General features: G+C 45.8%; 1 protein-coding gene across 3 annotated transcripts in view; it reads right to left on the bottom strand.

Moving 5' to 3' along the window:
- ANKRD54 (ankyrin repeat domain 54) overlaps positions 1-15,798 on the bottom strand; it is a 544,971-nt gene that overhangs the window by 394,322 nt on the left and 134,851 nt on the right. For 2 of the 3 annotated variants that reach the window (XM_069653072.1, XM_069653071.1), the window contains exon 2: positions 12,420-12,467. The exons of the other annotated variant lie outside the window; for it this stretch is intronic. In XM_069653072.1, coding sequence (XP_069509173.1) covers positions 12,420-12,467 — 48 coding nt within the window. The remainder of the gene's footprint in view (positions 1-12,419; positions 12,468-15,798) is intronic. 3 annotated transcript variants of the gene reach the window in all.

Genomic DNA, 15,798 nt, shown 5'->3' with positions numbered 1-15,798 from the left:
TCTCCCTACCACCCCTCCCAACTGAAAGTAGGGCAGTTTGTCACTAATGTGCCATCATTAGTGGTTTCCTGCTCTGCATTCATATGGGAGGGGCTGGTCATCCCTGCAAAACATGCGCTTTACCTTGTTTCATGAATAGGCTCCTAATGGAGCCTGCAGGGCCTCACAAAAGCCAGGCCCCTGACCTCAGTGTGACAGGGGTCGGGCCTTTGTGGGGCCTCAGGCTCCATTAGGAGCCTATTCATGAAGACAAAAGAAAAAGCGCACACCTTCTTTTGCCGCGATGACTTGTCATCACGGCAAAAAAAGTGTGCGTGTTTTTTTTTTTCTTCCTAAATAGGCTTCTAATGCGAGCCTGAGACCTGACAAAGCCCGGCCCCTGTCGCACTAAGCATGTGTGGCAGGGGCCGTGGATCGGGCTGTTGCTCTTTGATGAAGCAACAGCCTGATCCTTTGGTAATGGATGCTAATGTTTACTTTCAAGCTGTGGATGCGCGGACCCCTGGCCATGAGGCTGCGACCCACCAGAGGGCCGCGACCCACAGTTTGAATAACGCTGCTCTAGCACCTTCTTGGCTCTCCGGTGCACAAATGCGGTACATGGCACCCTGCTGCTTCCCATACGTGATGGAATCGCCAAAGTTCTTTGGACCCCCGGTGCACCATGGGTCCTTGACCATGGTCTCGCCACCATCTAATTCCTGGGCTTTTGCTCACCCAGACTCTTGGGTTGCTGCGAAGCCGCAGCTCTGGCGTTCTGCTTTTCGCCGCTGAGCAAGTTAGAAACTTGCAGGCTTTCGACTCTGCTTCCTGCAGGTGTGGTGCAGCTCAGCGGCTCCCCGGGCAGACATCCACTTTCCTCTTGCTCTGCTCCCTCTCTGTAAGTTGTCGGAGCCATGTTAATGCACATACTTGTTTCAGTAGATTGGTTATTTCTTCGTCCCAGTTGTGCTGGTAAAGGGTTTCAGATGTTTGTGAGCACCCCTGGTATGCCATCATGTGTACAGGTTCAGGGAATGCCTCACAAGAACGGGAGCCCTTGTCCCCAAAGGAGGAGTCTCTCCTGTAGAGGTCCCACTTGCCTCTACTTTTAGGGAGGGTGTTGCTCAGCAGACTCACCTCCATAGTCTCACAGAGGGCCGGGGAGCTCCCCCATGGGGAGAAGGGGCGAATCACCTTGATTCATCACAGTAGTTATCTTGATTATGTGTTTGACACATTACTGTTGAATTAAATACACACTGGGAGTATATAGTTTCTGGAATGTCCATCCATACTAGCATAAAATAATAACCATGGATAAACAAGCACAATGAAATCGTACCCTACATAGAGGATGACATTACTATAAGAATTAGAACATTTACAAGGTATCTAGGTGAATTGTTTGATAGCATAATACAATAGATATGGAATTTGATTATAAAGCAATATGAAGATCAGAATGGATTTATAGATTAACGAAGATAAGGAGATCTTTGTGGTCAAGTCTTTCTTGCCATAAGAGAACTTTTCAAGGAAAGAACACAAGCAAACAAAAGAGTAATGATCAACAGATGAAATATAGATATTATTTTTGCAAACTACATCAAACTTAGAAAAAGTGGTTCATTTTCCACAAATCCCTTTTCAAATGTAAATTGATTTCAAGTCAAATAAAGTGTACAGACTCCTTGAATAAAAGAAGACACACACACACACACACACACACACACACTTTAATCTAATCTAGAATATAAGTATGTGGACTCTTTGCATCTACCTTCCATGATCTTGAATAAGATTGTCGATTAATGTCGGTCAATAATGGGGACACAGATGAATTCACTATGTATTTAAATATTATTTAAATTAAAACAAATCATTTTGTTGTCGAGTAGCTTTGTTTTATTGGTGCAGATGAATTTCTCCGAAGAACTATGTTAACTAGTGAAACATGTGTAAAGGATCAGAATATAAAGGATACTGTTACAAAGAGACACGAAGATGATCATTTAAATGAAATATAAACTTGATATAATCACGAGGATGAGAGGGCAAGATAAAGACAGATAACTAAACCGATAAATTAAATTGAACTATGGATATAATCATATCAAAAGAATAATCAGGGATAAACATGAGATAAAAGATTTGATCAAAGACATGAACAATGGTGATTTGTAAATAACAAATAGAGATTAATGTAGGTTAATATTGAAGATTGTGGAGAAACAACCATACATCATTTCATACTAATTATACAGAGTGCCAGTTTGAAGATTATAAAACTACCCAAAATAATGGAAATTGTGATTGTTTTATCGTACAAAATTCTCTCTCTGTATGTAAAAGGGAAATTTGTGGATGTGCGTGTGTGTCTGCCGAAATGTTCAGCATACTTCCCAACATGCTACAACCCTGACATTTGGCATGTGGTTAGGTTCCATGGTGTAGACAATGTAAAAAGTCTAAAATATAAATGTTTCTAATTTTTGCGGTCTGCAATGCTTGGATATGTGTGTGTGTGTCGGTTTGAAATGTTCAGCATACTTCCCAACATGCTAAAACCTGACATTTGGCATGTGGGGAGCTTCCATGGTGCAGACTATGTAAGAAGTATAAATTATACCTTTATTGGATCATTTTATTTTTTAAGCTGTCTGCAATGCTAACCCCTTCCATATCTTTGTGCTGTAGTTCTGCCATAGTTTTACGTTCATTGTTCCTATAGTTCAGCAGTTCATGAAAACTTTAGCAGTTTATTGTTCCTAAACTTTCCACACAATCAGCATTCTAGCCGACATTAGCGGTGCCCCCTTTTGAACTCATGCAGGTGACAATATATGTGGCTTTTGTAGTAATGCAGATGACAGGAAACAGTGTATGTCTCTTCAATAGTGACTGCAATTACGTTGTTGTCACATTCTGGCAAATCTCTCATAATTATAGAAACTTCATTTCCCACTCAAGTTGATGAACGTATGCCATCTCAACAGTCCAGAGTTTACATGCTTCAGCTGTACACGTACAGTACACACTTCAGCCCTACACGTACGGCACTTAAGTTGAGGTTGCTGCTGCCTCGGCTGTAGATCGGACACTATAATGTTGCTTCGCAATCTCAGTGCTCCAACTCAAGGTAGCTGGAACCGATTCACGGGATTCATGCTTTTCTCATGGTCAGCTTTATGTGGCTTGTTCCAGAGCTGGGAACAAAGACAAATGTGTTCACACTAGTTCCTATAGGAAAAACTACCAACTTTGTCTACAAACGAGTTCATGAAATAAACTTCAAACTAGGACTGAAGCAGGAATTACCGTGCAAAGCACGGATACACCTGCCAGTCATTAGCATCTAAAAATTTTCTTTTTCCTCTTTAAGATAACTTTTGGTTTTTGATGCATTTACAATTTGTCAGCAATAAAATTACGTTAAAGTATTTTTTGATCTTGGTAGCGCGTTAGTATATCCAAATTTCCAGTACACATTTCTTCTATGAATAGAGATGTACTAGATGTACTCTCATTGAAAATGCAGGCAGCATTTGATATTTTGTTTTCAGACAGCATGGATTAGGACAATAAACATCTGCTAGTTGTAGTTTCAGAAAACTATGCTGCGTCCCTTGTATGGTTTCTTCTGTGAAATCCATTGTCCTCCGGTGTATCCCCAATATCCCCCACACCACCTATTATTTCTGCACAACTCTCTTGTGAGAGATGTGCAGCCAAATAACCTAATGGTGGAACACTGTCACCCATAAGAAAAGAACAGGTCTCCAATAGTAGCTGTAATAAGCAGTCAGACTTAACTTCAGCAGGCGGAAGGGTAGGAGGGAGGTAAAATTAATTCCAATCGTCACCACAAAAGAATAAACCATGCTAGTATACTGAAAACGACACATTACACAGTACTTACCATAATGTTCTGGATCAAAAAAGTACCACACAGAATCGAAGGTTTGCTATTATACTTTGCATAAGCATGTCATTCAGTTATAGCACACATTTTTTTCCGTTGTTTTGGGGGGGGGGGGGTTCTCCCTCACCCGAACCCCCCCGTTTTATTTTATTTATACTCCCACCCTCCCGTCCAAACTACTATTCCCATTCCCAACCACACATATATAGTTGTAACCAATTTGTTATTTTTTCAGGTGTTTTGGGTTCGTTCAAAATTAAATCAGTTTTGTATCATTCGTTAAAATCGCTGCATAACGGTAACATGCTACCACGCTGGTGCTCCCTAAAGTCACTGCTCACCTCATTACAAGTACTACTATCAGTGTGGTCAATTACCAGGTCGTCACACCTACCACATCCCAATTTAGCTGCACCTAGCTCTTTGCACACCTCATCCATGGCCATCTCTCACAGATCTCCCGATACCTACCAAAGCACTGCACTTCAATACCACAACATCTACCTCAACAATCCGGCCCCTATGGCTCGACCATTTCGCCAAAAAACCCTCACCCAACCAACCATGTCCTATCACTCTTAGAAACCTAAGATTAGGATCTAGACTTATGGGTAAGAAGGGACACCCCATGTACCTGAGCCCATACCTCAAAACTCATATGCACAGCCCGCCTCCACAAACAGCCACCTCACCCACGCCCCATCGCCCTCAAACCATCAAGCAACGTTGGTTTAATTAAAGCTGCCCTCATTAACGCAAGATCCCTAGCTGCGCACGCTCTGGACATTGCTGATCTTAATAAAACTCAGGAACTCGACTTCATCGCCATCTCAGAGACCTGGCTGCATGCGGCTTCCGGCCCGGCACTCTCATTGGCCATCCCCACTTATTACTCCATCATCAGATGTGATTGCACCTCGAGAGGTGGAGGAATTGCTTTCATCGCCAGAAACTCATTAGGACTTAGAACCATCCCAAGCACTAAGGTGGAAACTGCAGAGTTACTCTCTGTCAAGCTCGGACTCTCAGCTAACCAAACGGCTACCATCCACCTAATATACAGACCCCCTGGTCCACCCACATCCTTTGTGGACGATATCTCTACGTTAGTACTCAACAATGCTAAATCCAACTCCCAAACCATCATTCTTGGCGACCTCAATCTAGGACACCAAGACCCTAATGATCCTGCGGCCCTCAACTTAGCTAATACCTTAACAGATTTAAATTTCACTCACAACATACAGGAACCCACCCACATTAAAGGGCGGTCCCTTGACTGGCTTAGTGACACCAATTGCAATATTAGTGTAATCTCCAACGCCCCTTGCTTGTGGTTTGACCACCATGTCATCACTTTCAGCATCGAAGCAGCCCCACCACCCAGGCCTTTGGTCGCCCTTAGCCACCCTCACTAGAAATAAAAACATTACGACAGAAAATCTACTCCCCCTTATCCTTCCCACACTAAATAACGCTCCTGACACTTGCTCAGACCCCACCAACCTAGCCGACATGTATAACCAGTCACTGCCTGCACCCATCAACTCTATTGCCCCGCTGAAACTGAGGAAACCCAAACAACGAGCACACCTTAACTCGTGGTTTACTCCCCAGCTTAGAGTGTTACGCAAAGGGAAACGCACAGCAGAGTCACGCTGGAGAAGTCACCACTCCGACACCCACAAGGACAGTCTTCTGATAGCCACCCTTAACTATAAAGAAGCTGTTCTCTAGGCAAAAAAAGATTCTTATAATAACCGCATTGTCAGCCCAGTCCAATACTAAGGAACTCTTTAATATCCTTAAGGAACTCGAAACACCTGCAGCCCCCCCTGACTCTTGCTCCAAAGACAACACTTGATGCACCAATATTCAGTCAGCACTTCTGGATAAAATTGCTACCCTCCAATCTAAAATCAGGGACAAACAGAAATCCCTACAGCTTGACCAACCACCGACCACACCTACACTTAATACACATTTAACCTATCCGCATAAACCTTTCTCCTTCTCCCCACTCACTACTCTCAAAGTAGAAAACATCATAAACAATTTAAAACCTTCCAATTGCCAAGGCGACCCCTGCCCATCACCCATTATCAAGGCAGCATCTGATGAGCTAGTACCGTTCATTACAGCATTCATAAATGCTTCTTTCAAGACGGGTATTGTCCCCGACAACCTAAAGGATGCATGGGTTATCCCACTCCTCAAAAAACCCTCCCTTGACCCTAATATCCCAACTAACTTCAGACCTATCACTACAGTCCCATTCCTGCTCAAGATCCTGGACCGCGCAGCCTACCTGCAGATTCAGGATTACCTCGAACTAAACAATCTCCTGGGTTTAAGACAATCAGGGTTCGGCCCTAAACATGGCACAGAGTCAGCTCTGATCGACTTGAAAACTCAGATGGAGTCACTGAAGGACAATGGGAAGCTAGCTCTCCTCCTCCTCCTCGATCTCTCCGCAGCTTTTGATGTGGTCAACCACCAAATACTCTGCCAGCATCTCAAATCCGCAGCCCACTTCTCAGACTCTGCCAATGCCTGGATCCACTCATTCCTGAGCAGTAGATCCATGAGGGTCTTCTCACCGCTGGCATCAGCGGATCCCTCCCCTATTCACTGTGTGTAACGCTCACCTGGTTCCCACGGAGGCGCGGCGTCGAAGGCGCAGAACTCTGAAGATGGACAGGAAGAGCCCCTCTATTCTGGCTTCCCTGGCTCGTTGGATACCCTCCTGTGCGTGAAAAGGGAGTATTACCAACTGTGGAACAATGCTCAAGCCTCCCACTCCCTTCCAACCCTCCACGATACCTCCTCCACGATTCCCCTTGAAGCCTCACCTTAGGGTTTGGAAGGATGAGCTCTCCATCCTGCTTCTGATGCAGGGGCGCGTTGAAACCCAGTTACTTCACTGGATTGAGGATTGATGGGAGTTCAGGTGCGCTTGACTGTTCAGGTAAGGCGCTGTAAAAGTTCTGTTCAAAAGTTCAAGCTTAATAATAATGTTTGTTGTCTAATTGCAGCAAGCGCTAATGCTTATGTCTTTTTCCCCTTAGGGGCCGGGGTTCGGAGTGCCGGAGATATGGCGCCGACCCGAAGTGAAACAGTTCTGGATGAGCGCTCAGGTAATGTCTTTGCATTCGCTCATTCAATGTCTTTGTCTTTTTTCCCCATAGGGGCCGGGGTCCGGAGATGCCAGGAAGCGGCAGGACCCGAAATGCAATGGGAATAATCCAACAGGTAAGACTTAAAAGGAAACTGAGCTTTCCTTATTCCTTTTCTCCCTCTCACCTTTGTTCTTGTCTTTTTTCCTCTAGGCGCCGGGGCGTAGCTGAATCCGGAAGATCGCTGCTGAAGATGGAAGCACCTTGCAAAGGTGAGTAAAATGCAGCGCTGCAGCGATCGAAACGAAATGCCTTTAAAATGATGTCTTCCTTTTCAGGGCCGTTGGAGAAATGACTCCGGGATGCAGATTTAGCAGGTAAGGGCTTTTCTTCTCCTATTCTCTTCCTTTCTCCCCTTGCAGGTGTTCCAGGGTGCTGGCAGGCGTGGCTGAAGTCAGGATGCAGGAGCTGACACGGTGAGCGTCCAGCTGCTAGGTGCAGAACAACGCGAAGCATGTGTGGCTGTTCGGGTGGGGTTTAAATAGCCTTGGAAGAAGTTCCTGGTATGTATCCTTCCACCAATCAGGTATGTATCCTTCCCCGACCACACCCGGGTGGTGAAGTAGTCCTACAGGTCAAGTAGTCCCATTCAGGCCTCAAGAGGGCCTGGATGAAGCAGCAAGGTCTGCATCAGGTAAGTGTGCACCCAAGCACTTAAACACATATCCTCTTCTATGAGCCCGGCGCCTAAGGAGCCAGGACTGAGTCCAAAGGGCCCCGACTTGGGCCCGCTGAGACTTCCCTGGGGAAAATGATGTCTGCCTCTGGGGTTGCTGGGCCCGGCCTGGCTCCTTAGAGGTAGGCATCATGACACTGTGGAGTTCCTCAAGGCTCGTGTGTATCCCCTACGTTGTATAACGTATTCACCAAGCCCCTCTTCGATGTGCTTGACTATCTGGGTGTCTCCTACACTAACTACGCAGAGGACACCCAGATACTCATCCCTATCACAGGAGACTACACAGCTGACACCAAAGCCCTTACCGATGTTTACTCGGTCATCCAGGCCTGGATGGCACAGCACAAAACTGAGCTCTTACTTTTAGGATCAAATCATCGGCTCAACAAACTAGACCAAACCTACAAGTCCTTCATTATTGACAGCAATGACATTAAAGTCTCCAAAGATACTAAGACGCTAGGGTTCCATCTTGACTCCTCACTTTCTCTGAACAGACAAATAAATGCAGTTAGGTCAGCTTCGGCCTATATCTGCAAACTTATCACTGCCTGTAGACCCTTCCTAAATTCCACCAACTGTATCAAACTCGCCAGAACTCTTGTTATGACCAAAATCGACTACTGTAGTGCTCTCTACCTAGGGACCAGTCAGTCTAACCTTAATAAATTGCAAACTGTACAAAATAATGCCTTAAGGGCAGCCTTAAACATACCGAGACACTCTCATATCTCCTCCGTCAGATCAGACTTACGCTGAGAAGCAGAGAATGGCCCTGAAAACCCTAGCTTTGACTCACAAATGTCTGAGCAACAACGCCCCACCTTACCTGTCCGCTCGCTTCTCACGCCACACCTCCCACTTGACCTACCAGAGCAGCCCAAACTCACAGCCTCATCGTGCCTAGATGCAAACTCCAAAAAGCTGGTGGGGTGAGCTTCCCCGTCCTGGCCTCCAAACTCTGGAAGACCTTGCCCACACCTATCAGAATTGAACGATCATTCCACTCCTTCAAGAACAATGCTAAAACATGGCTGCTCTCCCAAGACTCATGAGACCTTGACACAGTCCAGACTCCATGTGGGGTACAGGACTGAATATACATTTTCTCTCTGCTCTGTCCCTGTATTATACGCTGTTAATGGTACCCTTCGGCACATGTATATATGCTGTATATTTTTGTAACTTCTGTAACTACTGCTTTTTGTAACATGTTTAAGAGTATGCACCCGTTTACCCCTGGGCCTGTTTTTTTGCGCTTTATAAATAAAATAAAATCAAAATAAAAAATAACCCATGAGGGCTACCAGAGTCCGGGATATATTTTTAGAAAGGCAACCCTTAGGCCCAGAACGGCATATTACAAGGAGGGAAACATGAGCAACGCTCAGTGATACAATTTATATCCTAGGTAGGAGTGTAATACATAGAATAAACATCCCTAATAATCAGGGGGAGGGTAAGAGAGTAGGGAGGGCGGGAGGGGAGTCCACAAGGATTTGCGAAGACTATAGGATGGCCCTAAAAATATGCCCCAGTCAGGTAAGTACTCTGCAGTGTCATACGTAGGAAAGTGCCCCATTGGCGAAATAAAAAGGCTGTAGGCTGACCTGCGGTTATACTGAAAAGCCAGGCAAGTCACAGTTCCTTCCCACAGGTACAAAGATGAATCCAGCCGACCCCTGGGAACATCAGTGGAGAGCCAAAAGACAAGATCTTGTGTAGGGCTCGAGACCCAGCAGCAGAAAAGCAGAGCAGGATTCTGTTCCCAATTACTACTCAAAACTAAAAGGTTTAGTACACCTTTAAATGTAATAGTATGAACTGGAATCTCTTGCAACAGAAGACATCACTAACAGTCTACCGATATTTTTCTGAAGCAGGAGGTAACATCACACCACACTTAACTGTAACATTACTATCACCGACATTGTCCCTCAACTTTGGACAGACCACTACTTAATCAACTTCACCGCCTCACTTGACCTCCTTACCCCCAAAACTATCAGTATGATACCCCCTCTACCTACCAGAAGTAAAAAAGATATCTCTGCTGAAAAACTTATCCCGCTCCTCCGAGAATAACACTGATCCAGACACCCTAGTGGACACCTCCAACCTTGCCATGACCAAGGCACTAGACACCATTGCCCCTACCAAACTGCGCAAAAGTAAACAGGAAGCACACTTGAATGCCTGGTTCACCCCCCAACTTAATGAACTAAGAAAACATAAAAGAAAAATACAAGCCATCTGGCGCAACTCGCCTACCAACAACAATAAAGCTAAATTAGCCCAACTATGGAAACACTATAAGAAAGAAATTATGAACACAAAAAAAACAAAGGAACTCTTTTCCATCCTCCGTGAAATGGAATCCCCAATAAAACCAGTGGACACTGTCCCTAAGGACAAGATATGGTGTACTAACATACAGAACGCCCTCTCAAATAAAATCTCCTCCCTCCAACTTAAAATAACAACTAAAAAAGACTCCCTGCCCATCGCTGACCAACTACTACCACCGTCCACTGAGCCCAATACCATTCAGCTTTAAAACGATCTCAATTATCGATACCGAAAAGGTCATTCTCTCCCTGAAACCCTCCAACTGCAAGGGTGACAGTTGCCCAGCGCAAATAATAAAGGATGCGGCCAGAGACTTAGCCCCCTTCATCTCAAAGCTCATCAACTCCTCCTTCAAATCAAACACTGTTCCTACCAACCTGAAAGAATCCTGGGTCCTCCCCTTACTGAAAAAACAAACTCTTGACCCTTCAATAGCCACTAACTATAGACCCATCACCACGGTACCCTTCCTACTCAAAATTATTGACAGAGTAGCCTACTTACAAATTCAAGACTACCTAGAAACTAATCATCTGCTAGGCTTACCACAATAAGGATTCCGCCCTCTCCATGGCACCGAAACAGCCTTGCTAGACCTTAAGACTAAAATTGAGGCGCTAAAGGACAATGGCAAAACTGCCCTGCAACTACTGCTGGACTTGTCAGCAGCCTTTGACCTGGTGGACCATGCAGTTTTATGCAGCCACCTAAGACTCGCTGCCAACTTCACAGGTCTTGCTTGGGGTTCAATCCTTCTTAGCCAACTGGACCATGAGAGTTTTCTCTACCTCCTCTTGTACCGATGCTATCCAAATAACATGCGGAGTCCCACAGGGATCCTGCGTTTCACCCACTATGTATAATATCTTCACCAAACCACTATTTGACAAGTTGGACAGACTGGTTGTCACCTACACTAATTATGCAGTTGACAGCCAGATCCTCATACCCCTTTCGGTAAACTATGAAGAGGACCTGGCTATGGTGAATAAAATATACTTCCTCATTCAGGCATGGATGGCGACCCACGCCCACTGTCTGAATGACGATGAAACCGAGATCCTACTCCTCGGATCTGACTCGAACTTAAAAAAACTAACCCCAAATTACACATCTTTTAACATCGACAACAATATCATTAAGGTTATGCCTGAGGTAAAAACTCTAGGATTCTGCCTGGACTCCTCTCTTAACTTAAAAAAGCAAGTCAGCTCTCTCTCCTCCACTACCACCTACACCTGTAAATTAATCTGAGCTGCTAGACCATTCCTGTCCAATGCCAGTTGCATCACCCTGGCTAACGCTCTTATCAGGTCTAGATTAGACTACTGCAACACCCTGTACTCAGGTGCCAATAAGTATGTTACTGACAAACTCCAAAGATTGCAAAATAACGCTTTAAGAGCAGCTTTGAATATCCCTCAGAGAGAGCACATCTCTAAATTCAGGAAGGAAGCCCATTGGTTAAAAATAAAGGACAGAATCCTCCTCAAAACTATATCCCTCACTTCCAAATGTCTCAACAATCTATAACCTCCCTACCTATCGGAGAAAATCACCAGGAAACTCACTTCCCGACCCCTGAGATCTGCCAATACCTTCCTGCTGGACATCCCTAGATTCAAACTTACCACGGCCGGAGGAACTAGTTTCCCAGTTAAAGCTGCTCAACTTGGAACTCACTCCCTATTGACCTTAGACGCCCCCTACCATGCGCTAGATTCAGAATGAATGCTCTCAATTGGCTTCGAGCCAATGACTCATAACCTCCTCATTCTTTGACAACTTTTGTCAAACACCTGTGACTTATTTATCCTCTTACTCATAGCTGTATTCATAGGCTCTCACTACCTACGTTGTGCTAGCCTGACTCTTATCCGGTCCACCGTTCTATGCTCCTTGAATAGCAATGACTACCTCACCTCACTTACTCTATCCACTTTATATCAAATGACTGTACTGTATCATGCATTGTACCTCACACTGAAACTACATGTATGTACTAAATTATGACAGGCAATGTAAGTAAGCTTTGAGATTTCTTGTACTGCTGCGCCCAGCTGCGCAAGGGCTTGGTGCGCATTATCAAATCAATAAACAAACAAACACGCAATGTATATTCAGTGTGTGCCGACATGCCTTAGACCATAAGAGGCTTTACTCCCAGTGGCAGGTAGCGTATGTAATGATGGTATGTGTGGGTATAGCCTTCCTTGAGCCAATGTCCAGGTTGCAGGTGCCACAGTTCACTCGCAGTTTCCCATAACTGGCTGGATCTGACACAGAACAATATGTAACAGCCAATACTTACCAGTTTCTACATCATTTGCATTTGCTGCTTCTCTGAGCTTCTTCAGAGCTGAAAAAAAGATAAAAAGGTAGTGTGAGGGGATCAGTAGGTGGAAGTCACAATCGGGCAGGCAGCGCATGAGCATAACAAAAAAATGGAGGGTGATGGAAAATGCTTCACGAGATAAAATCCGGAAAGCCGACAGTCATATCAGAGGAGAAAGGAAACAGATATGCGGTAAAACAAAACAGATGTAGGCCTATCGGCAGTTTCACGAGACCGATGCAAGTCAGCCAAAAGTAAAATGGTGGTGTATTTAGAGTGGAAAGGGTTGGGTCAGGGAGGGAGAAGCAGAGGGGAGTTTTCTTCTTTAGGCAAAAGTATGACTCCTGTCTTGTCATCGAAGCACTTTTACTATATTGTTTTAAAAAAAACACTGCCGATGCACTCCATGATCATGAAATGTGGTCATCTAGTCTGCCCTAGACCTTGTCAATTGAATTTGAATGGAGTAGAATCACTTTCACAGAAAGTTGGTAGGTGGTATCTAGTTGTACTTTCTTGTTACTAGTAAATGCAAAAGACAAGACCAACAACCTTTTCCCTGGTGATCAATCTCAGGCCAGCTGTTTTCTGCACCGATTCTCAGACAACACTGTTTAGAGATGCATCACAGATTAGCTCGACCACAGGAGAGCAGTTATAAGCCCCTAATTTGATCCCCCTCCCTGAAAAGATAGATCTTTGGATGCAGAGTATATTATTTGTGAACAATTTCATAGTATATAGGCTTGGTCGTTTTTATATGAAGCCCAGTAGCTATGGTCTGCAGTGAAAATTATAATTCTGAAAGAAAAGAAGTATATTCAGATTTCTAGTGCTCATATTTACATTTCCTCTACCTTTGAGAATTTGTATCCAAAACTTCCCGTGCCCTTACATTTCTTTTTTAAAATATATTTTATTAGTTTCATAACAAACTATAACAAGGAGAAAACAGGCATCAATGGTAATGGTTGAGCATATCAGAAGGTAAGTCCCCAACTCCCCCCCACCCCTCCCTCCCTTCCCCCTCCAAGACCACAGTAAATTCTATGTTCGTCATGAGTCCATGCTCGGGCCCGGGTTGCCTTCCCCGGTTATCTCACCCTCATGTGATTCTGGATATAGCAGGGGTACTGTTAAGGCCACCCAACGGTGTGTAGCTCTTCGCTAGAGTCAAGTCTCTGCACTTGGATCGCAGTCTCCCATGCCGCAGTTTCCGCTGCAGTCCACTTTGTAAGATCTCCCCACCATAGGGGCATAGGTGGGCCTCTGGGGCTCTTCCACCCCATGGCTATACGCCTCTTGGCAGTTATATAAATAAGGTCTCTGAGCCTGTTGAGGGGTTCGTTCTCCCTGCTGCGCCCATACATGCCCAGGATGCATGCTGAGGGTTTGTCCACTTCAATGTCAATGTCTGCGCCAGCCACTCTTTCCCTCACTTGAGTCCAGAATTCTCTGATCACTGGGCATCCCCAGAGCATGTGGGTCATGCCAACCTTGGGCTCGCTGCATTTGGGGCATGATTGGGTGGTCGCACCGGTAAATCTGGATATGGCTTCCGGGGTGAGGTACGCTCTGTTCGTAACATACAGTTGGATGAGCTGTAAGCGGGCGTTTCGGGAGACTTTTTTGTGGTAGTGGGTTATATCACCCCAGGCTTTGTCTTCAAAAACCAAGTTCAGTTCGGTTTCCCATTTGTCCCGGCATTTGAGGTCGTCTTTGGTGGAGCCCCATAGTAGGGCCTCAAATACGTGAGGTTTCGTGGTCCCCCTCGGCGGCATTAAGTATCATTTCGATAAATTTGTTTTCATCATTCCGGTCAATAGCGACAGGCCACCTGCTAGTCAGGGCCAGTATGAACGCTCTGTGCAGTAGGAATTGCCCGGCTGGGAGGCCAGTGGCGTTGCAAAGGTCCGGGAAGGCCAAAACCATCTGCTCTTGGATTAGGTCCCCAAGTGTTGCCACCCCGAAGGGCTCCCATTGTGTACGGGTCTCAAGTTGCCCCCAGGAATGGTTGGACATGAGTGCTGCAATGGGGATCTGTGGGGAGTAGGGGTCCTCAGACCCGACCAGTTTGCAGGCCCTTTTCCAGAGTCAGAGTCCCAGCTTAACGAGGTAAGGGCAGTGTTCAAGGGCACTCTTCTTGGTCCACAGCAGATCCCTAAGTAATAGCTGGGGGAGGGCCGGCTGGAGGAGGCGTGTGTCAGTTGTGCTTTCGTCGGCCATCCACCGCACAATGTGTCTCAGCTGGCTGGCTAGGAAATAGAGTTCAAAATTGGGGATCTTCAGCCCACCCCTCTCGTATGGTCTCTGGAGGGTCTCCAATGCCACCCTATGCCTGCCTCCCTGCCAGAGGAAGCCCCTACAGAGCTTGTTGAGGTCTTTAAAGAACGCGGGGGAGATATAGAAGAGAATGTTAGTGAAGTTATGCAATAGGCAGGGCAGAGCGACCATCTTAAGAAGGCCCGCCCTCCAGGCCACCGAGAGCGGGAGCCGCCCCCAAAACTCCATGGACTTCAAGAGAGAGTTTTTGGCCTTTACGGTGTTAAGTATATGTTCTGTGCCGGGGTTTCGATGTATGGTTATCCCCAAATATTTAAATGATGTCGCCAGCTATTCGAGATCTAGGGGAGGGAGGGACCCGTAATAATCACTGTGTAGTGCGGCTAGGGGGTAGAGGCAAGATTCTATTTCGAGAATGTAGGGTAGGAGGTGTTCAGGGTCCTGCAAATATAAGAGGGTGTCGTCCACGTACATAGAGACGAGATGAGTTGTCCCATCTATAGTGATGCCCCCATCTCCATATTCCTGTCTCAGGTAGGCTGCTACAAGCTCGGCGGCGATGATGTACAGCATGGGGGATAGGGGGCAACCCCGACGGGTGCCTCTGTGTAGGGACCATTTCGCAGAAAAGGTTCTTTTGGTTCGTACCCTTGCAGTGGGGTTGGCGTACACCAACTGGGTCCATTTCAGAAATACAGGGCCTATTCCCATCTTTGCCATAGTGGCATATAGCCATTCCCACCTCACAGAATCAAAAGCTTTGGTGGCATCCAGTGATGCCACCACGAGTTTCTGTGGTCTTCCCTCGGTACTATAAATAACGTGATGTAGCCTACGCAGGTTCTCAGTAATGGATCGTCCGGGGACGTATCCAGTTTGGTCATGGTGGATCAACAATGGGATCACTCTGCGTAGTCTGTTGGCGAGCAATGCGGTGAGGATCTTGCAGTCTACATTTAGCATGGAGAGGGGCCTGTATGAGGCACAATCTTCCCCGTCCTTCCCAGGTTTGAGTAGGGGTATTATCACGGCCTCGCTCAGGGAATCCGGGAGGGTGCAACGCTCGAAGGCC

Source organism: Ambystoma mexicanum, chromosome 3q, assembly GCF_040938575.1.
Source record: "Ambystoma mexicanum isolate Mex_15411 chromosome 3q, UKY_AmexF1_1, whole genome shotgun sequence".
NCBI classification, from domain to species: domain Eukaryota; kingdom Metazoa; phylum Chordata; class Amphibia; order Caudata; family Ambystomatidae; genus Ambystoma; species Ambystoma mexicanum.
This window is presented reverse-complemented; position numbering and strand designations above follow the sequence as displayed.